We start from the raw sequence: 26065 nt of genomic DNA, 5'->3' as shown, positions 1-26065 counted from the left end.
GTTTGCCTGCTTGGTATCTCATGGTACCACAGTATCATGTGATCCGTTTGCAGTTTGTTTTTAAAAGTAATGTATGTACTACTGTTGATGCAATCCCACATGATTTTAGCCCATTCAGATGAATAGGCTGAAAATCACATTGCACTGAATTGCCAGGGAATCACACTCTAGGAGTGTATTCCTTTGCGACTGGGGCGTGAATCGGCTCTAGACATAAAAAATTAAAAGCTTATAAAACAAAATGTATGTAAACCAAAAGTTTTCCTACATAGCAGGAACACTAGTGCAAAGTAATGTGACTGCAATAGGTCACTCAGATATCGGGTGCTGCATTGTGATATTTCAGGGGGGTCTTTGCTGTGCTTAAGGTAGGCTGCAGGTACACTTGCACCTTATTGTGCTTACTAGCAGGATTGGTTTTAGTTTATAAAATATTCATTTACAGTTTTTAATATGTGAGTCAAGCACTACTCTGCAAGCCACCTGTGCAATTACACCTCAAATATTAATATTTCAAGCTGAGTCTGTCAACGCATCCAATAAAAACTCAAAGATAATGAGTGAAGAGCACAAAGTGAAATCTACTAGACAAAAAGGCTCAGATAAAAACATTAACATCCTGATTCTCCATTTACATCTTGTCCAACACTTACTGCATGTAATTGTGATGGCCGGGTATGCTGAGAGTGCTTTCATGTGGAATGCATTATACGTTACCTAATGGGAAGTCTAAATGGTTTCCTGGTATAGCCGTATATAATAAGGACATATGTGGTTTCCAGACTAAACCCACAGTTATGCCGCTGAAATAACAGAGATGACCAAGATTGTACTTATGTGAGAAATATTTAGGCAGACTATAAAGAAGAAATGTAATTGTTCTTGATTTTTTTTATTTGACTCTTTTACGTCAAATATTTGCTGTATATGCAATCTATTCTATTGCTATGTTTAACAGTGCCACAACACAAATATGAACTGTAATACATACATAGTTAGGTTGAATAAAGACACCAGTCCATCCAGTTCAACCTGAGTGAGTGTCTACAATTGTCCCTATACATTGCACACTCACATCAGTCCCTGCCCTCAAGGAGCCCACAATCCAAGGTCCCCATTCATATACTAGGGCCAATTTTGGACAGAAGTAAATTTACCTACCTGCATGTCTTTGGAGTGTGGGAGGAAACCAGAGTACCCAGAGGAAACCCACGCAGGCACAGGGAGAACATGCACACTCCAGGCAGGTAGTGTCGTGGTTGGTGTTCAAACCAGTGACCCTTTTTACTGCTAGGTGAGAGTGCTAGCCACTACACCACTGTGCCCGCCCAATACACTGCTGTGCCGCCCACAATGGCCTAGCTCTATAGCTAGAGATCTCCCCTGTATTACTTATTCTCTGCCACCAGATGCCCTTAGTTTGATATCCAGCATAATTCAAACCACTTCCTCTGCGCCCAGGTTGAATTGGCATACCCCAGCCTGTGACTGGACAGTAAAAGAAGAAGCAGAACAGTGATAAGATCATTACTCCATCACTTTGCTTTCTCCTCCTATCAGCATTTTACTTCTCAGAGGATGAACTGATCGGTCTCTTCTTCCTTTTCCGATGCTGCATATGGACTACATGAGGCAAATATAAAGTCAAATTAATGAGATTACACTGTTACCTAAATAAATGTATTAATGCATATAAAACTGCATGAATTTGTGCTTTTAATATCTGCCTGGAGTTCATCTTCAAAGCATTTCTAACTTCTTCACATCCTACAGACTAAAGTGTATTAAATAAATCTCACCAAGAATCTGGATATATAGTTCTCGGGTGAGAATTCCAAGTAGCAATAACTAAAGGTATCATATGGTGACTATTACAGCTACTGAGCCCTATATTTGACATGCTGCTTTTGCATAAGTTATATCAGTGACCTTGTCAGTGATTCTCCATTTGCTCTCTATGAAGGGTCTGCTACACTTACTCCCACACAATCCACATCACACCTATGCTCTGCATGTAAGCTGTGCTGTCAGTATAATGTAGTTGAGGAGGTGGGCACAGACATACAATTTTGTCTCATAGTAGACTGCGGATTAACTTGTCATATTGCAAGATGAATTGATAAAATTAGTCATTTAGTAATAATTATTTATGTAATATATGTTTTATACTGATTTTGATATATTATATACACAGCGGGTAAAATAAATATTAAACACATCACCATTATTCTAGGTAAGTACCTTTCTAAAGATGCTATTGAAATGAAATTGCTTTTGACATGAAATTGTCACCCCATGTCGGTAACAACAACAATTCATACATACAAAGAAACCAAAAAAAAAATTGTTTAGAAATTAAGTTATGCTTAATAAAATGTAATGACACTGGCAACAAGTATTGAGCACATGTGGCACTGCACATCACCCCAAAAACAGCCCAATACCAACAGTGAAGTTTGGAGGTGAGAACATAATTGTGTGGAGCTGTTTTATCAGCATACGGTACTGGCAAACTTCATGTCATTGAAGGACAAATTAATGGAAAAATTTACAAAAACATCCTTGATAAAAATCTGCCAGGATGATGGAGATGAAACGAGGGTGGAGATTTCAGCAAGACAATGATCCCAAACACAAAACCAAGGAAACTCTCAATTGGTTTCAAAGAAAGAAAATAAAGCTGCTAGAATGGCCCAGCCAATCACCTGACTTGAATCCAATAGAAGATCTATAGAAAGAACTAAAGATTAGAGTTCATAGAAGAGGCCCACAGAAACTTCAAGATTTGAAGACTGTGTGGAAGAATGGGCCTAAATCACACCTGAGCAATGCATGCAACTAGCTTCTCCATACAGGAGGCGTCTTGAAGCTGTCATTACCCACAAAGGGTTTTGTGCAAAGCAATCAATACATTTCAGTTAGTGTGGTCAATATGTTTTCCCTGTGAAATTCCATTTTAGTACACATAGCTAAATTCTGAACGTATTTGTTTTGATTTCTTTGTATGTATTGATTGCATCGGTTGTTAGTGACGTGTGGTGAAAAGTTCATGTCAATGACACCTTTAGAAATATATTTACTTAGAAAAATGGTGATGCATTCAATACTTACTTTAACTGAGTTTTTTTATATATATATATATATATATATATATATATATATATATATATATATATATATATATATCTGATACCTGATATATATATATATATATACACACACACACACACTGTATATATAGTATATTAGTAACGTTCAAAAACACAGACACAGATATACTTTAGCAGTTCCTGGCTAAAGAGTATAACAGTATGTATGAGTATTTATGCCACTGTGGCAACAGTGTACATTTTAAAACACATAGGGAGTTATTTATGAAAGGCAAACCCACTTTGCACTGCAAGTGCACTTGGATGTGCAGTCGCTGTAAATCTAAGGGGTAGATCTGGAATGAGTGGAAGCTCTGCTGATTTTATCCTCCAATCATGTGCAAGCTAAAATGCAGTTTTTTTATTTTCCTTGCATGCCCCAATTGGATCTACAGTGACTTTACTTTAACCTCCCTGGCGGTATGATTCAGTCTGGAATTAGATGCTGAAAGCGGTACAATTATTTTGCATGGAAATCTGGCTTTTATTTTGTAGTCCTGTAATTCTTAGGAATAACGCTCTTAAATCTGTTCAAACCAGAGTCTAGCAGACATCCCGGGTATGATAAAGTTTATAATATAATAAAGAATAATAAAAATTATTCAATAATGTAATCAAATCCTAAAACACTGAAAAATTGACACTTTTTGGTTGCTATGGACAATCTCCAAATTCCAGGCAGTAAAAAACAGTATTTATAATATAAAAGGGCATGCAGGGCACTGCACAGACCACTAGGGACAAAGGGGGTGTGTATTTTTTAATACAGCACTGTAATCTGTAAGATTACAGTGCTGTGTGTGTCTTGTGTGTTTTTTCTTTTTTAAATTTGTCGCCGTTCTCCGCTCCCGTGCGCCGTAACGCCGCAGGGAACGGAGCTTGGTGGCACTCGGCACTGTGAATCGAGTGGAGGACAGCTCGATCACACAGCGCAGCAGACATCGCTGGATCCAGGGGACAAGGTAAGTAACTCTCCCTGTGTCCTCCCCTGCATCGAGCAAAGCCATCCCGAGTCTGGCTCGGGGTTACCGCTCCTATCAGTAAATTCCTAACCCGAGCCAGACTCGGGATTACTGCTAGGGGGGGTTAAAGTGCACTTGCAGTGCAAAGTGGATTTTCCTTTAGTAAATAACCCCCATAGTAACTTAGAACTGTGGCATAAGTGGTTGATTGTTTGAAGCATGCTATTGGACATTAATAGATACCATCACACAGCAATTTCTATGTAATTAAACACTGTTGAAAACACCACATAGAACATTGTTAATTTGTTGAACAAAAAGAACACCAATATTTACACCGAAAAAACTGACACATTTCCCTTTGTTAATCCCCCCTTCCAATATGTGTAAGTTCATAAACACTTTGACTCAGCATAGATTTGAAATAGCAAGGTTACAGTAGTGCTATCCCCCTGTCACTTGCATAGCCAAGAATGTGTCCTGACTTCAGGACTGAGGCTAATGCTCAATGGCAACTCACCCCTTTCGGGCATTGAATTGCTTTCTTGCCAGGTTATTAGTTCCAGCTTGGTGGAAAGTGTTTTGTGAAAATGAGTGCCCTTCTCAAAATATGTTAGAAAGCCAAGCAAGATAACAGAATTTTGACTTCTAGTAATCCATGCATAAAATATTAAGAAGAGCAGAACCCAAGGAATAGTTTGGAAATTCTCTTCCAGGAGTCAGTCATTCAGTGTAAGATCTTTTTCACTCATAGGCAGCATATGATAGGTGTATTCAATCCCTCTGTCTTTGTACAAAAGGCACTTGTATTGTCTCTGAACTTCTGACCTTGTCTTGTCTGTCTCTGACCTCATGTTGAAACCACTTTGTCTTCAGTTACACTGACCGGGTTACTGTGCATTGCCCAGAGTTTACTTTGTAACAGATCCCTCAGTCTCAATAAGGTGAAAGCATCTGGATATTTAACACTTTCTCTAGCAGTATTAATTGATGTGTGTGTAAATGTCATATTGCTATTAGCAGCATAATACACTCATTACAAAATAGAAATGTATACCTTGTTGATGATGTTGCTGCAGTATGGAAAATACACATCACTCAGTAGATATTTTTACTTCAGTGTGATTCTTTTGTAGACATGTTTTGTCTCTTAGTGCTTAGGAAAGTTTGGTACTTAAGGCTCAACTCCGGGCAAATACTAATGCAAATATGAATGTCCCTCCAAAAAAAAAAAAAAAAAAAAAAAAAATATATATATATATATATATATATATATATATATATATATATATATATATATACAGGCTCAAAGGTGATGTGCTTGTATAACCAATCACCTAAGACTTCACCTTAACTTTTATTGTAAATATAAATAAAATTCCACTAGGACCCCAGTGGATTATACACTATTATTACCTATAAAGAGTGCAGGAAGAGATTATGGAAACCATCTTCATTTGAGTTGTATTGAAGTCTTACTGACATTTCTGTTGACACTCTGTCTGTTATAAAGTCCAATCTTTACATAACCAAAGTTGTTGTAAGCTATTCCATTTCTTCTATAAAAATCAACCTCTCCCTATACTCCCCAAAAATATCAACAAAGTATTAAGGGCCGGTTCACACTATTGTGATGGCAGAAATCGCATGTAATTTGCAGCGCACTGCTGTTCACATTACATGCGATGTCTGCACAGGTGCGATGTCAGCCATACAGATAGTATGGCTGATACTGCACCGCATATGGTGCAAACACACACAGGATACAGGATGTGTTCACACATATGTGATCCAATTCATATCCAAACTGTCAGTTCACAGTGCGATATGCGAGCTGAAATGGGGGTGTCGTTAACATATAATGACACTCCCCAGAAGTTCGCATATGGCAGTGTGAACTGGCGTGCAGGTCGGGTGCAATGCAGTTGATTTGCAGGGTTCACGCATCGCAATAGTGTGAACTGGCCCTAAGTGCTATTAAATGTTCCCAACACTAAAATCCCAAAACCCAAATCCTCCTTCATACCCAGAGGTAAAGGATATTCTCATCATTCCCAGCAGCTGATTCTTTGTCCTGAGCAGGCAAAGGTTGCTTTACCAAAAGTACACGCAGGCACCACCGAGATACTGTGCTCTGATGGCTCTGGTTCACGTCATAGCATTGAAAAATTTACCTCTAGTGATCAAGACAGTTTATGAAATCTCACTATGCAATAAGCCCTCATAGCAACTATTTTCTGACATCTTTGTCATGGCTAATATTCTTTATTGGAAAGCTGCCACAGTCAATTACAAATTACAAATTAAGAGAGATGACAGCAACAGAGGGATATGAGTATTAACAAATGACAGTGGTAATGTAACTATAAAAACAGTATTATAAAGTCTGTGACTATACTATTGACATTTGACCATCTACAGACTATTGAGAGCAAGTGTAGGATTCTTCATCTTAATGTGTAGGACTTCTTCATCTGCCGTTATGTTAGAAATCTCTCCCATGAGTTCCAAACTTTATGACATGTTCAGTTCACTCATGGTTACATTTTCTGATAAGCTAGCTGTTCGCAATTATGAGAATAAGTGCGGTAGACCTCTGGCTAAAATGCTGTATCCTATATCTAATGTAACTTACATCCCTTAGGTCAGGACTCCCAACAATAATCTCATCCATTCTCCTTTCTCTATTCTCCAGGCTTTTAGCACATGCTTTCATGACCTTTATAATCTCTAGGGTCTAGTAAACCCCAGTGCAAGGGAGTCTTTGACTCAAGGGACGTCACAGTATATAGCTGAAACCCCTTTGCCTACTAGAAAAAATAAAACATAAATGCATTACAGGTACTCTTCATAGAGGAGGAACTATTAATCTCCACAGGGAACACCCCTTTTGGGAAGAGACTCGGTCCAGAGTTTTAACCCTAAATTCTATAACCAGATCAAGGACATATGCGCCCCTTTTTCATTCAGATGCTATTTCCCCCCTCAGTCCTTAAAAGCACATATTTCTTTAATACCCACCCCTAATAAGGACGACAGTTATGCTCCAACTATAGGCCCATATCCTTAATTGGCATGGGCCTAAAGATTTACTCCAAGATTTTAGCTAACAGAATCCAACCCTTACTCTCTAAGCTCGCCCACCTGGACAAGGTAGAGCTTGTTCTCGGTCTTGAAGCCCGGGACAATTTGAATGAAACCATTCTTCTCATGCAACAAGAACAAATATCCCATGTCCCCATGTGTCTCCTGTCAGTCGACGCTGAGAAAGCTTTTGACAGGGTGAGCTGGCCATCCTTAATACATACTATACTACAAATCAGGCTTGACCCCAAAATGATTTCTAGCATTCTTGCTTTGTACTTTGCCCTATCAACAGGGGTCAGGGTGAATGGCTCCCTCTCTTCTAGGTTTTACATTAATAAAGGTACCCGCCAGGAATGCCCCCTGCCCCCCCTGTCTCTATATCCTAATGATGGAACACCTGCCCGTAGAGTTCAGAAACAACGCTGTTGGTTCCCTTCATACAAAATTATCCTTGTTTGCAGATGATCTCCTTTTATATGTCAGTAAGTCATGTCACTGGTAAAATGTAATATTTACCACCACATCCCTTACTGACATTTAATAATTCACAACCAAGGATAACCCTGGAGTACAAAGTGTGTAGGACTTTTAAGGTGCGACCCAGTGTTCTTAACGATTTAGTTGAGCCATTAGTATATAAATGTCCATCTCATGAAATGTTACTTTTCTACTGGTCCAGTAACAATGTTTTAACATGGTTTTATGGTGTCTTTTCTCAATGAACTGTGGTCCATATTCTTATGTCTCTTTCCATTGAATGTGTCTTTGCTACTGCTTTGGGTCTCCCGCATTATGTGTTTGGTCTAATGTACATTCCTGAACCGTGCTTATGTATTTGTAAACCCAATAAACTAAGATTGAACTAAAATAGTATAACACATTTATGTAGATTTGGTTAGCCATATATTATTTTTTGTTTAAAAAATTATCTCTGTGGCTAATATAAATAACATTACTTTTGTAGATGAATGTTCATTAATTATAAAATAATATATAAAAAAAATTAATAATTCACTATATTTCCTATCCTTTTAATTTTTACCTTTTCAGATTAGTGCATCATCAATTAGGCAAAGCTAGCGTGTAACATGATGTTTTCTTGCTTGTATAAATTTCAAGAGACAAGGGCAACGAGGGAGAAATTTTAAGCTGGTGCATTGGACCTTCCCTGAAGATGTCTTATGTTTTGTGATTTGGATTGAGTAGCTGAAACCAGATCCAGGCCTCCGCTGAAAACCACACATAGCATTCATTTTTTCCAGAGCTGTCTGTGAATCATCTATGGAATGTGTCATGTCCTCATGCCTTTATGAGAATATCATCATATCGGCACAGACAAATGTATATTTTAGGAAGTGCCTAATCTCCACCACCCCATTAAAAAGAATTTGGCTCAACAATAAAATTGTGTTCCTCCTACTTTATTTTGCAGCTGTATAGCTTATCATGGTACGGTCCTACTGCTGCTTTTTAAATGTACCTACGGTATATGAAAGTGATCATGTTTTACACTACTTATGTTTATATGATTACATATTTTTAGCTTCATGGAATATGTGACACGGAAAAGCCATAGCACATTTTTAAAATCTGAATTCTTGCCACTCTAGTATTTCTTCTGGAAATTGTGCCTAGAGGGTTTGTCCCGATTTCAAAGCCAAATGACATTTTGTAATTAAACCCTATGGTATTAATTAAACCATGGCGCAATTCTCAGCCATATTCATCCTCAGTAGATTTATTAAATAATGGCCAGTGTTATCCAAAAAGGAGAATAATCCCAAGCATAAAAAACTTATATTAAAAAAAGACACTCAAAGGATATAGTAATTGACTATGTTTTAGTAGCTTGCTGTCTCTTCTTTCCCAGGACCGACCTAGAAAGAAGGGACATTACACTCTACATCAGACAACTCAATTAAATTATTGTCTAGGCCAGTGTTTTTCAACCTTTTTTTGGTCAAGGCACCATTTGAAATTCTGCACATCTCCAGGCACTTGTTCTAAAATGTAAAAAAAAATAAACTATTTTTTTACATAACACATCGACATCCACACACGTAGGACACAAATGTTACAGGTGATATATACTTCCAAAGCAAATACCCCTTTGCACACTGGTAGTGACTAGTATACCAATGTTTATCTTCTCCTTCAACTTCTCTCTCTCACACAGCTGTGACTCCAGTGCTGGTGGAGAGGGGCAGGGGAGGGGCAAACAAGGATGCTGTGCAGGCACCCAATGTCCTCGTTAGATACTAATGACGTCATTGGTGATTAGTACGCTGGTAGCGAGAAGGTTGTAATAGTGAACAACGAAAACCTGTGGCTTTGTGTAATTAAAGGGCAGACTTCATCCACCTTCTGGCTTGTATACAGTTTTTGGGCAATTTTTAGGCATTTTGCCAAAGTATCCCTGAAGAATCCTGAAGGCACCCTGGTTGGAAAAGGCTGGTCTCAGCTTTATAAGCAAGCAATTATTCAAATCAGACCTTTACTCTGAAAAAAAAAAATTGCCTATTCTATTCCTTTCTTTCCACAATGTAAAAAAGTCAACTTCATTATGTGTTTATTTCATTTTTTATTCTTTTGCATTCCATCCCAACACCCTGCCTCCATTCTCAGTTAGGCTAAATCAATATGAAACCCTGCTCCTGAAGCTTCCGGGGATACCCATGTTGGATATCCCAAGAGGCATTAGCTTTTAGTCAGCATTGGAGGTAGGGGGGCTTTGTGCCAAACCATTGGGGTCTGGCTGCAAAAACACATAAGAGACAGCTGCTTTCTGATGGCATAAGGAAAGAAGGTGGTGGTGCTGGAACCCAGTATGTGGCAGCAGAGCACTGAATCACAGCAGAACAACTCTAGATTTGCTTGACAGGTAAGTATGAGGATAAAAATACAACTGCTGACTGATTGCTGTAAACTAATGCTAGCTTACATGTGATTGGTTGCTATTAGTTGCACATCACCGCTTATATTTCATATACCGCGGGATTGTAAAAGGCATGTGGAATAATGTTCCTTGGCATACAAAGTTTAGGTAATTAATAAATTATTTGCTTTTTAAGTATGAAATGCTCTTTTGATTTCTGTTCCTTTTTCTGACAAATCTTTTTGTAAGAGTGCATAAATAATAGGCATGTTGAGCGGTTTATGCAAAAACGTTGTGTGAGTTAAATATTTATAAGCATATGTATAATGTCATGTATGACATAACTCAGAATTGTTCGTACAGTACAGAGTTCATATTTTAGACCAGAAGTAATTGTGCACTTGTTCCTTTGATACATTTTGTATGCTTCAGATGTACCATCTGTATAATGGAAAAAGGGTTAGCACTGCATGTATTCTGACAAGTATTTTAGCACTTCAGTTAGTGATATTATGAAATGTGTGCTGAGCTAAAGCAGACATACTTGGGGAAAAAAGGGGGTCATCTTTGGCTATAGGCTGCAGGCAGAAATCCACCACATTCTCTGCATTTACAGTGTTTACATTAAAGGGTGTAGAGGACATTTGCCATGATATGTCTCTTGGCGCACAACTGTCTTTTTTTGTCTCAAATACAGTACTAAAGAGATAAGTCCTCTGCTAACAGAGGCCAAGTACAGATTAGAAAAGGTTAGGAAAAGATATATACTTTTTTTTTTTTTTTTACAAGATTGGATGATATTTAATGAAACCAATAGGTCACATTGTACAGTTTTTTTTCAGTACATATGGTGTTTGGGGACTGGATCACATTTAACCTTTTCATTATTCGAGAATGTACAGAGGAACTACTTCAGAGAAAATCACTTCTTACATGTGTGTGTTGTCATGTGAGGTTCCCACATGAAAAAATGTGCTTCAAAATGAATCGGCGCTTTCAAAATATACTAACTGTGCTTAAATATTCAAAATATAGTTTCTAGCTAACACTAGATACGTGAAATCACGGCACTCAATGCTAACATTAAATAACAAAAAACAGTGCAGCGCAACTAAAATCCACATTACACTAAAAATGTTCTAAAAAAACTAAATATACTGCTACAATATAATAATAACGATATCCGTTGTACAATAATGAAACAAATCGCAGCCAGGAAAAAAAAAGTAGTGTATATAATCAAAAATATAAAATCCAATCAATGAGGAGTCTCCTACTGAAGTCGTTTCTGCCTTGGACGCACCACGTATAGGGGGGCGGTGCCTTGGATGTGATATCATCCCGCGACCATCTTAGTACCAAATTGAATGCCAACATATGTGTTTGACATGTCTGTTTATGTTAGCATTGGCGGCAGGGCTTGACTTGTGCAATATTTAAGATCTTTTTACAATAAAATCTCTAAACAAAGAGCATTAGATCTTGCGTGCTTCCCTTTTGCTTCCCATGTGCATCTGGGGTTCCTGAGCTTCTGAGGGTCATTGTGGCCAATCCTGAGGGAAAAGGGGTGAGGATATACCAAGTGTCCATCAGAGTCATTATCCCTGAAGGGAATACAGCTTGCTTTGACCATTCTGGTAATGCAGGGGTCATGACCTTGAAGTGAGCAGCCAACTTATAAGGGTGTTGGAGACATTGTTGCGGTGGCACTACTCATTGATCAGCCTTTATATTTTTTCATTATATACACTAATTGTTTTTTTCTGGCTGAAATTTGTTTCATTATTATGTTATATATTATTATATTGTAGAAGCATATTTCATTTTTCAGCACTTTTTGAGTGCAATGTGGATTTTAGTTGTGCTGCACTCTTTTTTGTTATTTAATCCCATATGAAACAGACATACAGCAGGCATTTAAAATAAGGCACAACTGCGTTATGTATGGCAGCTAATGCATAGGTAATAATACTACAACCAATTTATAGGCATAAGCAGTGATACTGTAGGGTGAAATCATTTTTTTGTTTTTTTTCATGAGCATGTTGGAACTTCAACCTTGCCACACTTTTGGGCAGTGGTAGGTATAAATAGTGATACTAGGTATACATATATACATTTTCGAATAATGTTGAAGATTTTGACCGCATGAATTACTGAATGGATCATCACATCCTATACAACCCACCAATAAGATTAGGGGTAATTATTTTGGTTCATTTGATAGTTTTTGTGATTAAAAGCTGCCTTAAATTGGTTAAAACTGCTACAAAATTGCAGTATCACAGTTGTACAGTTATTAGGATTATTGCTCATTTTATGTAAATACATAGTGCCCAATGACAGCAGTCCCAAAATTGACAGAATTATCATGCTCTTGGGCTTATATATTCCGTACTTAGGACCAAAACGAATTTAGTTCTTCTCAAACAAATAAAGTTAGATGGCAGCCATGGGTTATTTTAGTATTTCTATATTTAGTACAGTTACATTTGACAGTGTATCCAAAGTGGAAATCTTTTTTATTTTGGATGGAGTTGGAAACAGCTGAAATACCTATCATACTTTCTTTTTCCACTCATTTGGGGTTTTCCCTACTTTTAGGCCAGCGATGATGGTCACCAGAATAATTATAAAGAATTAATCTCCCCAGTTTTGACCCAGAGTGCAAAAAAATCTTTTCTAACCCCTCACCGCTCTCAAAAAAAAAAGAAAATGTTGGCTTTATATACAGTTTGAGATCTGAAGACTAAAATTTAAGAAATTTTATTGCATCACTTGCATATGCTGTTTTCTATTTTTCAAAAACATAAGAAGTGTAGAAGAAGAATTTACTAATGGAGTCACTCCAATGAGATGAGAGTTGCATCTGCATAAAAAAAATAGTGCTGCTGGCGCTAAGTTATATAGAGCATCATGGCTTAAAAGTAAAAGCTGCCTTTTTTGATAAGTGAGAAATTAGATTTTAAAATGTAAGACCATGCTGTTTAGTTGTTTTTGACTATGAGAACATTTAAGCCAGATAATCTTTTAGCAGACTTTTATACCAATCTTATATTGTGGAAGGAAAATTGGGCATAATGGTCAGATCAATAGTCAGAGAAAATGGAACTGAAATCAATGAAACAGCATGAATTCATCATCATAATAATAATGTTCTGACATTGGATTAGAATACAATTTAGTGTACCCTGTCCTACAGCTTACCTGCTCCAATACACGTGTATGTAGACAATAGTAAGATTATAAAAGAAATGGATATTTTTAAGACTGTAATTAACTCAAGTATGTCTGACTAGCATGTCTAGAAAGGCTTCAGTGTAGGATACTGAAGTTCAAGCTACACTATGCTACGCTATGGGTTGATTTACTAAATAAATCCCAATTCAAGCTTTTCTCCTCTGTGTTGTCACAGAGGAGGTGGGTTGATTTACTAAAGGCAAATAGACTATGCACTTTGCAAAGTGCAGTTACACTCTGCAAGTGCAGTTTCTCCAGGACATAGTAAATGAGGTAAGGTTTCACTTTGAAAAAAAAAATACCCAATCACATGCAAGGAAAATAAAATAAAAAATGTTGCTTGCACATTGGATGAAGGATGTCCGCAGAACTTCTGCTCATTTACTAAGCTCTGAAGCAGCTGCTCTTGCTGAGTGCAACTGCACTTTGCAAAGTACACAGTCTTTTTGCCCTTACAAAGTACACAGTCTTTTTGCCCTTAGTAAATACATATACAATACAATATACAAATACATATACAACACAATACATACAAATACAACGCAGAGGAGAAAAGCTTGAATTGGGATTTATTTATTGTGATGGAATGTACAAAGGACTTCTACCTAGTAATATAACTTTTATGTTTGTCTGATATATAATATTTAGTTTGACCTAGCTTTGTGTGTTTTGTGAATGTGCACTTGTAACATAATAATAGGTGGGTATGGAAAGTGCACCATAATATATTTTAGATATGAAGTCCTATTGAACATTCCTTTTCATATTTTTTTCCTGCTAGCCATAATCACCTCTAGAGTTCGTGTTGATGGGCTTTGGAATTGTGTCTTTGGCATCAGTTTGATACCAGGATGAACCGAGCCTATTTGATATTCATGGACCCACCAAAAAAAATGAGCAGTTCACCTGCCTGAATTCTAGGCTGCTGTACTCTCTACAAATAGCCAGGTATACCAGGTAATGTCACAGTCCCCGGCACTGTTTTTACATTAGCACAACTTTAATGTCCCCCATCCCAGCAGTACATACTCAGCTTTCCTTCATTGCTCTGCCTCTCCGTTTAGCCACCACGAATAAAGAAAATGTCTGAGGCTTCTAGGTATGGAGGATCATGTGACATACATGTGACAGCACTGGTGCTTGGTGATTGGCACAGGGGGGGCAAGAAGAAAGCAACTTTAAGCTTACACAGAGTGTGCTTTCTTTGCTCTTAACAGAACAGAACAATGAGGAAGGTAAATACAGGAAAGGTGATTATACATATGCTACTTGGTAAGGGTGTTTTAAACCAAACCTAGTGAGTCACCTTACATGTGCAAAACACAGATTTGCTTTAAATGTTTAACATGGCCTACAAGCAAATGTCTGTGCCCTCGGTAAATCTTTAAGTTGGTGCTCTACTTTATTATTTTTCGGTAAATTAAAGTTTTCTGTATATGTCACGTTATATTGTAATCTCTTATGTGAAGGACACATGATAAGGAGTGAGCTTTGCTGCATAAACAGCAAGAGGGAGGAAATTATTGACATTAATGCACTGCTATCGGTTAAAGACTCTAGAGTTCAATTACAAGAAAATAGAGAGACAGAACTGTTAACTTTTTGAATGGCCTTTTCCATCATGACACATTCTAATTAACAGTCATTTTAACCTTTCTCTGATTCTGAAATAGCTGTAAAACAGCACTGCCACCCAGGCAGGTGATATTGGAGGTGGAAATATCCATTCATGCTTTGCTTGCCTGCTGTTTTCATAGTGCTGTATTTGCATATGATAGCACAGCAGTGTCTGGTGATGAAATGGTTAAAACCATTTCTAAATCCCTCTGTTAATTACTAACTTTTAATGATTGAATACTTTGCAGATTTTTATTTTTTTACTTGATAGTCTTATTTGCAGCTATAGTCAATATAAATATTCTGAAAAAGTAAAAAAAGAGCATGTTATTATTGTCACAGTGAGCGATGATGACAAAATTAGAGTCCATCGGGTTTTGTACTGGCACATTTTTGTATACATTACATTTATCATAAAATATATCTGATGCTAGGTCCTCCCTAATAAACTTTAATTTAGCCTAAAAAACAAGATTGGTAAAATGTTGTGACAACTTAAAGCAGAGTTCCACCCAAAAGGGGAAGCTCTGCTTGTTTGCCTCCTCCCCCATACATTTGGCACCTTTCAGGGGGGAGCAGGTACCTGGTTTTGACAGGTACCCACTCCCATTTCCAGCTGATCTCACCACAGCAAAGTCGCCAGGAAGTTCGGTCCCCCCGACGGTCCATTCAGAAAGCACAGCATGCTTCCCACATTCACAATCGGTTGTGAAGTCTCAAGGCTTTGCTGCCAGTTTCCCTTACAAGAAATAGTGGCAGCAATCGATAGCTGACTGAAAAATCGGCTGGGGTGAGGACACTGCTGGATTTGTGGACAGGTAAGTGTCCTAATATTAAAAGAGAGCAGCTAGAGTATTTGTAGCTGCTGACTTTTAATTTTTTCTTAAGGCGTCTAGAGCTCCTCTTTAACCGGATTCCAAGGCAGAGATGTAATTTGTAAGACTTTTAGGTTTTGTTGAAGTATTTTGAAAAAGACAACCACTCAATACATAATGGTGTGAGTCTAACATAGGATGAACAAATTGGCCCAGGATTTTCCATAGATGGAGGCAGATTGGATAAGTTGTAATATACTGCCTTCACTGAATATGTGATCCAATAAATCCTAGTAAACACATATTTTGTGAATTATGATCTGTAATGTATCTGACTCTCCTGATACACCGCTGCCAGTTTCATTGCATACTGTGGATCACGCTGATCAATTTCCTGAATTTCATATATTGTTTGCCATTTACAAAGTTCTGTGTGGTAAATGTCATGTGTAAATGTGACCACACAGCTTCTTTTTTTTTTTTTGCCAGCTGTCTATAAAACCCAAGCAGAATGGAATTAAGGAGAATTTCCATGGTTTGAGTGTATTAGAGTTAAAATGACCACACACGCAGCCACAGTCAGATCGGAAACATTTGCCAACAGAAATGTATAAATGTAAATGGTATGTGGTGCTATCTAACCAAACCACATAGAAAATACTAACTATTAAATCATAAATACTGCAATATCCAAATAGATATAAGATAAAGTGCAATACAAATCCTTATGTGATGATACAATTCAATAAAACAGTGCATAAATGCCGTAATATGTGCAAACATATGCAAGATAATGTGCAAAAATCATGTGATAATCCCGTGCAATCCGTGCTATAAAGTGATTGTAAAATAAGATATCTTATATCTATTTGGATATTGCAGAACGTATGATTTAATAGTTCGTGTTTTCTAGGTGGTTTGGTTAGGTAGCGCCACATACCATTTACATTTATTCATTTTATTGTGCTGAGATCACTTTTTATGTTGGCAGCTTCCTGGCAATTTAATTTTAGAATGTGCTAGGTTGTGCACATTAGTACCTCCTTTTTGCCAACAGAAATGTAGGGTGAGGACCTGTCTAAATAATCAATTTAACTTCAATCCAGTCAAGAAGATCACTACACTACACAACTATACATAATTCTGTTGATCTGGAAAAATAAATCTGACCGAAGGACCAGTCTGAGTATAAAAAAAAAATCTCAATGGGAAATATTGGCAGGGCATGTCTAGATACTCATTTTATAACTTCACTTTTTCCACCAAAAATCGTTCTGTGTGCCTGTGCGCTTAATCATAACAGATAATCGGATATTTATTGTCTTCATATAATTTGTAATAACCAGATCTTTAAATGAATAAATGATTGGCTTGTTTGGTTTTCTGCAACACTGCTCAGTCATAACTTGTAATGCTTTTAAAATTGATTAACACATTCATGTAGCGTTATAGATTATTGAAGTAAGAGTTTTCAGTTTGGCATCTTATTTTTGTATGTAGCTTTTCCAAGAAAATCCCTCGTGCTCTCCACTATTGGTCTGTTACACACAAGGACATTTTAACTCAGGCATTTGAAAGAACACTTTTGTCCTGTGCACCAGTCATTTCAACCATCCGTAAAAACAAAGCAGCAAAGCCAGTTACTGGCAGCAGTGAAGCGGTTTTCAGGTTAGAGACTCAGGTCTGGTTCACTAGAGGCAACTTGAGAACACAAAGCTAGACGCAAAGCAGATGTTCTCTCAATAGGCATCTTACTTTCTCTTCTGATCAAACTCTGCTTATTTCTCATCATGCATAGCTTACTGTGTTTCATGTGTTGTGTCATCATACACATTTATGTTATATTCTACACATCTGCATTTTTTTCTTTGGCATATTTTTTTTGGTGTTATTATAGGCAACATAGAATGTTCATAATAACCAAGACAGTAAGAATTGATTTATACATAATTAAAGTAGATGTAAATCCTAATTGACATTTAACTTGCTAAACAATATAAACAATTGCCACTATTTTTCAATAAAATACAAATTTTCACATTCTTCATCTGTTGCATGTCAGTGTTGTAGGTCTCCTGATGCCTCCTTGTAGCCATTTCATGCCTGCATGCATGAACTACACTGTATGCTACTATGACTGCATGCCATTTATTAGAGCAGGTTTCCCAATAGTGGCAACAGAAGACCATGCCTGTTCAATGTGTAGAGATATATGCCACTTGTAGCCTTTAAGCCTGGGTTCACATTTATGCGCATTGGATGCAGGTTTCCCTGTATCCAATTCGCATGACAGGAGAGTGTGCCAGACTGTCAATGGAGCCAGTTTACACATCTTTGGGGCAGCTGTAGAGCGAATTGCACAGGGGTCCTGTGTGTCTTTGGCTCAGTTTCAGGTCTGAATTCAGGCAAAAATTCAGGCCTGATTCGTACCTAAAATGGAGAACAGGAGGGATCCCTGCTGTGAGCCGTGTCTGCTCTAAGTGTGAACCCAGTCTTAAGAAACTATTATGAAAGGGTGGCAATGCAACAGCACAATTAGGAGACAGGGGCAATAAGTTGTCACCTTTTACTGGGCACGGACAAATGAATTATTTCAATGAATGCTGTAGAGTGAAAAGAATGAAAATGACTTTTGAAATTACATTATAGCGGTTGCAACCGCGGCTGTTGTAAAAAAAATAAAAATAAAACACCTACAAGGCATTGGCATGCATAGTATTGTATAGTAGCACACTATAAAATACTCACCTTGGAGCAAAGCCCTCCAACACTGTACTGTCAACGCTGAGAGAGCTGACATCTTCCCCCTGTCTTTCTTCCGGGTTTGCACACTGGCTATGTGATTGGCCGGAGCCATGGTGACATCACACCTGTGCATGGGGCACTTTGGTTCCAGCACAAAGCTCTGACGGTCCAGCAAAGTATGCCGGACCTTCAGAGCGCATGTGCGGGTCACGTAACTGGCTGCATCCAGAGTGAATATCTTTTAAACAGTGCACGTTTAGGAGGTATTCATTTTACCTACAGGTAAGCCTTATTATAGGCTTACCTGTAGGAAAAAATTACCAAATGGGGTTTACTACCACTTTAACATGTTAAAGCTTATATGAGTTTTAGTGGGTTTACATATACTTTAATGTCACTTAAACAAAATTGACTGCAATAGAAAATGCTTACATAATAATTTGTTAAGCTACTTAGCTGCAGTATAATATATGTTGACTATTGACATACATTTAGTATATCATATACAATGAATTGAGCTTAGAATAAATCACAAGGCTAGAATGAGTTTACATGTGCAAACATTGAAATTACATGAGAATTAGAACATCATTTCCACCTGCTGAAGTATGAAGAATTATGTAATCCCATTACATGTTCTATCTATATATACAGTGTGTGTATCTATCTATATATATATATATATATATATATATATATATATATATATATATATATATATATACGTATTATATAAAATACTAAAATACTGTTTAACACATGCATTGATTTGGAATAAATATTTCAGATTTTTGCATAGACATCTTTATTAAAACATCGATCTATGGTTTTTCTTGTTCTTCTGCAGTTTCTTCTTTACATAATGTTTTAGAGGTCATTTCCATTTCTAACCTAATGTCAATCAGGCAGGTTTCCCTGCAGAGTTATGCATTCCTGACTTTGAGTTTTACATCCTTATAAACTGATTAGGGACTATGAGACATTTTTGGCAAGTCAAGCTTTAAAAAGTGCTGACAAATATATATATTTTTTTAAAAGTAACTTACCTAACTCTTTTAGAGCCAATATGAATATAACACTAACATTAATAATAGCTACTTGCTCAATGACAGCCAATTGGAGCTCAATGCAGTGAAATTAAGCTATTTAACATTTTGGAACTGTAAGTTTCCTAGTAATTCACCTAGTGCAGTCTGTAGTTGTTAATGTACTTTGAGGTGACAATGGAAGTTCTTTGCAAGCTTTCTTTACATAACTTGTACAATTGCAGTGTGTAGAGAAGACAGGAAATACAAAGTAAAGATAATCAATTGCTACTCCACACAATCGCACAGAGTACAGGTGATTATCTTTATGGTTCCATAGGGTTTTTGTATATCAACCTTTCTGCTAGCAGTCTCCTTTATTACAGCACAAACCTTATAGTAGATATTTGGAAATACAGAATAGTTTCCACTACTCTATTTAGAAATTGCCAAGTACTTCAAATACTAAAGGAGAGACACATTTCACATTAAGTGAATGCTGCCCAGGACCTACCAGACAGGACCTTTTAAAAAAAAGGCTTGCCTTTAAATCTCAGCTTTTTTTTTTTTTTTTTTTTTTACTGGCTGCTTTTATATGTTAAGAAAAGAGGAGGAAGGCAGAAAATCTTTTTATCTACAGCTAAAGACAACTCACAAGATTCATCCTAGGAGGATACATTACCACCATGCCTGATGTTTGTGCCCCAGCACCAAGTGCATAGGCCACCTCAAGCCTGTAGCATCTAAGTCCACTTCCTTTTACATCCAACCACCAAAACTTACGTCAGATATACCAGTCTCTTTCTCTTGTAGAGAGTAGGGCATGCCAACAAATGATGCGCATGTGAACTAATTATATTTATTACTAAATCCTCTGCAGTACTAACTAGTAAGTGTGACAGTTACCTTATCTGTAAAAATAAATAAATATGGAGTTCTGGAGGATTGGCAGTGGCTGCAAACAGGAGCAACCTGGGGTCTGCAAGCTACAAAATCCAGCTCTGATTTAGTGCACGTCATTGGAGCTCCTATAATGAAAAAGTCTTATGGAAAATAATGTGACATAGGCCAGTGGGTCACAACCCTGTCCTCAAGTACCCCCAACAGGCCATGTTTGCAGGTCTTCCTTTATTTTGCACAGGTGCTTTAAATCAGAGTCAATGGCTTGGTATTTTGGGCAGCTAGCTTATCTAAGAGAAATTCCCAAAACATGGCCTGGGGACAAGGTTGAGCACCACTGACATAGGCTACCTATTCCCTTTATTTGACTTTGATGTCTAGAGGTCATCTACTGTGATTATTGTCATACATATTGTGTAGTTGTTTATAGATACACATTTTTTACCTTATTTATACTGTATATATTATATAAAACCTGACTATTTTAAAAAAAGGTTATAAAGGCTTTTAGACTAGGCTCTGTCTCTACTAGCTGTTCACGAAGACCCAAACATAAGACCATACAATCACATGGCAGCAACATATGGTTTAAATATTTTGTTCAGTTGTAGATTTTTTTTGTTGCTTTCGCTGTGGTGCTCTCTCTTTTTTGCTTCAGCTCAAATGTAATAAATTACTAGGATATCTCCCTATGCTGGAGACTGTTCCATTATCATCCATCTGCTGTGTCAGCATGTCTATAACTTTGTCCTTACTTTCTACAACAGCAACATGTGCTACATTCAATGCATCCTCACAAGTATGGTGTACATGGATTTTATAAATAATTTTTTTTTCTCACAGCTTTGTTTGTCTCTGAAATATACCTGCATTACATATTTTGTTATCTGTTTCAGATACGTGTTGATGGCCCTATCACTGGAGCTTTCCAATATGAAACCATACAAGTGGTGGATTCCGGCCCTATCTTGCGGGATATGGCATTTACTAAGAATGAAGAACAGCTCTTTGTCATGTCTGAGAAGCAGGTGAGTTTTGCATTTTCCACTATGTGGTTTATTTGAAAGATCATTTACATTCAGGCAAATGGGCTAAAACGATATGAGTTTGCCTAGTACAGTAAAACCTTGGTTTACAAATAATGAGGAATATGAGCATTTTGGAAGACAAGCAAATTTTTTTTTTAATTTTGTCTTGATATACGAGCGATGTCTTTATATACGAGCAGTAGTTTTACTGTAAAAACAAAAGAATTGCACTCACAATGTTAAGGAGTCTGGTGTTCGTCCATGTAAAGCCACTGTGTATATGTACAGTAAAGCTGTCAGAGACACCCAGAGACACTCCCAGCTGGGTGGGGCGGGGGTAACGTGTACCCAGAAGTGATGTCAACAGCTCCGGAGTGTCTCTGACTTCTCCAGGAAGAGCCGGGTGCCACCATCGCCCCCCGAACCTTTGGCCACATATAGCGCTGTATATTGTACACCAGAGGCTTTACCTTACATATACACAGCAGCTTTACATGTATGAGCTCCAGACTCCTTAACATTGTGAGTGGAATTCTTTTTTTTTTACATTAAAACTGCGAATCTTTTTTTTTTTTTCAAAACAGAGGTACAGTACAGTATTCCTACTACAGTACTGTACAGTATTAATATGAGCTTTTGATCATATTTTGATAATTTTTATATGAATAAATGGTTGTGGAACAAATTATCTGAGTTTCCATTATCTCTTATGGCAAAATGTGCTTTGATATAAGAGTGCTTTGGATTACAAGCATGCTTTTGGAATGAATTATGCTTGCAAACCAAGGTTTTACTGTATAATAAATCAGAAATTTGTAGATGTTTTTGAAATGTCCGAAATAGCCAGACTTTTCATTTAACTCTACACTTTGCACATTGCAGTTACAGTTTGGTTGCCCTGGATAACAAGGACAATTTTGGTTTAGACGCTGTTGAATGAAGCCCTGTTTGTTTATTGGACATAGGGCAAGATGGGACATGCATGCTGGTGTTATCCATAATTTATAAATTGCTCATGATGTACAACTATTATTAATTTTTACTTTTTTAAAGTATCACTAGAAAATGAAAAAAATCACATGGTAAATGATGCCTGCTTTTGGTATTAAAGTGAAAAATATCTTGGTGTACAAAACTCTGTTCTAGTAACATGATTACTGGTGAACAATTACAGAGAGTTGACCTCTGTGTTCTACTTTGGTGCTTTCTTTGTTTTGCTTTTGTATTTGTTTTGTCCTTTGCCAGATGCCTGTGGCTATACAAAACATAACACCATGTGCTTGGGAGAGGCTAAAGCTGGCAAGACTCCAGTCCTGCTTTCTGTACCTCGACATAAACACATGCTTTTGCTCTCTTCATCTGCTTAAAACTTCAACAGACATGACAGCCGATCTCTTTGCACCAAAAGAGTTGCCCTTGATGAAAGTTGATGGGTAGGAGAGGTGTGACCTATCGCTAAAGACAGGTTCCATATTAGAAAGGCAAGATGGGGAATATTTCTGGACACAGTTGCTAATGAGATGTTCAGAGCATATGTTCAATAGGCTATTTTCCATATCACGATGTAGTGTGATTCTCCTATGAGAGTAACGACTCTTCAGGCATTGCCATGGTTACTACAGGCATTCTGGTGAAAGGAACGATGAGGTGTCAAGAATGGGAAGGACACAGTGGTGTGAACAGTAGGGAAATGTAACAGAGTGTGTTGTAACCACAGAAGTTTTCAAATTAATGAGGACCTCAGAGTGGAATAATTGCAGCTCTGTATTCTAGCTCATGTTTCTTTTTCTCTTGATAATTAATAATGAAGGGACTCTTCCTACCTGTGATATACAAAGCATTGATTCTCACTGTGAGCCCTTTTCTCATAGAACCATAAAAAAAAAAAAAAAGTCTAGTCATTTGCAAACAGCATTGACTCTAGGAAAATTAATTTCGTGGTTCCTGATGGCTAAAGGCATTTAAGGGATTTGACTGTTTTCTGTTTAGCTTTACGAGAAGCAAACTTTATAATTCTTTTCCAAACGTTTTAGAATTTTTGCAGTGGTATTCAGAAAATGAAGGCTATTTTACCTGCTAATAAAAATGGCTTTCTCAGAAGCTATAAGTTATGCGTGTGAAGATATATTATAGGATTATTTGACAGTATGTTAATTAAACTAAAGCAACAGTGAATTTACAAACTAAATAAGCAATTTATCAGAGAGAAAAACTTTAATATTCATGGGCTGAAAGTTTTATAGAGATCTAAGTGGTGTATTCTGTCTAACTGTATATATATATATATATATATAGTATCTCACAAGAGCTTCACAGGTTGCCACTAGAGTCCTCTTCCACTCCTCCATTATGACATCACGGAGCTGGTGGATATTAGAGACCCTGTGATTCTCCACCTTCCATTTGAGGGTTCCCCACAGATGCTCAATAAGGTTTAGGTCTGGAGACATACTTGGCCAGTCCATTACCTTTACCCTCAGCTTCTTTAGTAAGGCAGTGGTCGTCTTGGAGGTGTGTTTGGGGTCGTTATCATGTTAGAATACTGCCCTGTGGCCAAGTCTCTGAAGGGAGGGGATCATGCTCTGCTTCAGTATGTCACAGTACAAGTTGGCATTCATGGTTCCCTCAATGAACTGTAGCTCCCCAGTGCCGGCAGCACTCATGCACTCCCAGACCATGACACTCCCACCACCATACTTGACTATAGGCAAGACACACTTGTCTTTGTACTCCTCCTGGTTGCCACCATACATGCTTGACACCATCTGAACCAAATATGTTTATCTTGGTCTCATCAGACCACAGGACATGGTTCCAGTAATCCATGTTCTTAGTCTTCTTGTCTTCAGCAATCCGTGGGCTTTCTTCTACATCATCTGTAGAAGAGGCTTCCTTCTGAGACAACAGCCATGCAGACCAATTTGATGCAGTGTATAGTCCTACCAGGCTGACCCCCCACCCTTCAACTTCTGCAGCAATGCTGGCAGCACTCATACGTCTATTTCCCAAAGACAATCTCTGGATATGACACTGAGCATGAGCACTCAACTTCTTGGTCAACCATGGTGAGGCCTGTTCTGAGTGGAACCTGTCCTGTTAAACCACTGTATGGTCTTGGCCACCATGCCGAAGCTCAGGTTCAGGGTCTTGGCAGTCTTCTTATAGCCTAGGCCTTCTTTATGTAGAGCAATAATTCTTTTTTTTTCAGATCCTCAGAGAGTTCTTTGCCATGAGGTGCCATGTTGAACTTGCAGAAAAGAGTGAGAGCGATTAAACCAAATTTAACAAACCAGCTCCTCATTCACACCTGAGACCTTGTAACACTAACGAGTCACATGACACTGGGGAGGGAAAATGGCTAATTGGGCCCAATTTTGACATTTTCACTTAGGGGTGTACTCACTTTTGTTGTCAGCGGTTTAGACATTAATGGCTGCGTGTTGAGTTATTTTGAGGGGACAGCAAATTTACACTGTTATACAAGTTGTACACTCACTACTTTAGATAGAATACAATATTTACAAAAAAGTGAGGGATGTACTAATATACAATAGTGCAGTGCTAGAACATAAAAAGAATACAGAATATAAAAATTGCAAATGTAAATGAATAATAAAAGTTCATATAGAGCAAGACACATAAGATCCAAGAGAAATCCCAGTGTCTTGCTCTATATGAACTTTTACTATTCATTTTATGTTATCTATTTTTTATATGTTCCAGCGTTGCACTGTTGTATATTATGTCTATTTGCAAGTATTTGATATTTTGGCCTAGAGTATTCAGCTGCTTAAATGTTAGGGTTTGGTTAGACTAAGGGTTTGGTTAGATTAGAAAGTACTTTGCAGAGAGTATTGATGAGGTTCAAAGTGCAGTTTGTTGGGTTACCACTCTTTACATTTATCCTGCTGAATGTATATATAAGTTACAGGGAGCGTTGTTTCTTATTTAAAACAAGGTTGATTGATTGATTGATTTGGAATAGCCACCATTCCACCAAAATTTGCAAACTGATAGTCCAGTCCTAAGACGGCTTGGCATATTTTCTGTAGGTTTGTCCTACATAGAATATGTTAGCATAGGCCAGAGATGGGAAACACTCCTGCCATGGTGAAGCTACAAATGCCATCAAGCCTCTGCCTCTGGGAGTAAGCCCTTGTACACACGGTTGGACATTCCGATGGAAAATGTCCGATCGGACCGTGTTGTTGGATGAGCCAGCCATGTGTGGGCTCCATCTGAACTTTTTCCGTCGGAATGTCCGACCAACAAAGTTTGAGAGCTGGATATAAAATTTTCCGACAACATGATCTGATCGGACTTTGTCTGATCGTTTGTAGAGAATTCCAATTGGACAAAGTGCCACGCATGCTCAGATCAAATTACAAGACCAAAGCTATTGGCTACTAGCCTGGACGCAGTCCTGTTGTAACAAATGAATGTCATCACGTTCCGAACGATAGGATTTTCCGATAACTTTGTCCAACCGTGTGTATGCAACACCATTTTCAGACAAAATCCGTCTGAAAAAATCCGAAGGATTTTGTGGTCAGAATGTCTGACCGTGTGTACAAGGGCTTATGCTGGTGGCTGTCAGATTATTGCAATGCCTCATGGGACTT

The 26065-nt window shown here is 37.7% G+C and overlaps 1 protein-coding gene across 1 annotated transcript in view; it reads left to right on the top strand.

Moving 5' to 3' along the window:
- The window catches only part of PLXNA4 (plexin A4), a 946574-nt gene that overhangs the window by 466291 nt on the left and 454218 nt on the right, over window positions 1-26065 (top strand). Inside the window, exon 4 of the mRNA XM_077468718.1 lies at window positions 21312-21443. Coding sequence (XP_077324844.1) covers window positions 21312-21443 — 132 coding nt within the window. The remainder of the gene's footprint in view (window positions 1-21311; window positions 21444-26065) is intronic.

This window comes from Lithobates pipiens, unplaced genomic scaffold (assembly GCF_037356315.1).
Source record: "Lithobates pipiens isolate NorthernLeopardFrog02 unplaced genomic scaffold, aLitPip1_a1.2 Scaffold_8, whole genome shotgun sequence".
NCBI classification, from domain to species: Eukaryota; Metazoa; Chordata; class Amphibia; order Anura; family Ranidae; genus Lithobates; species Lithobates pipiens.
Note: the sequence above shows the minus strand (reverse complement) of the source record. Positions and strands in the feature narration are given on the sequence as shown.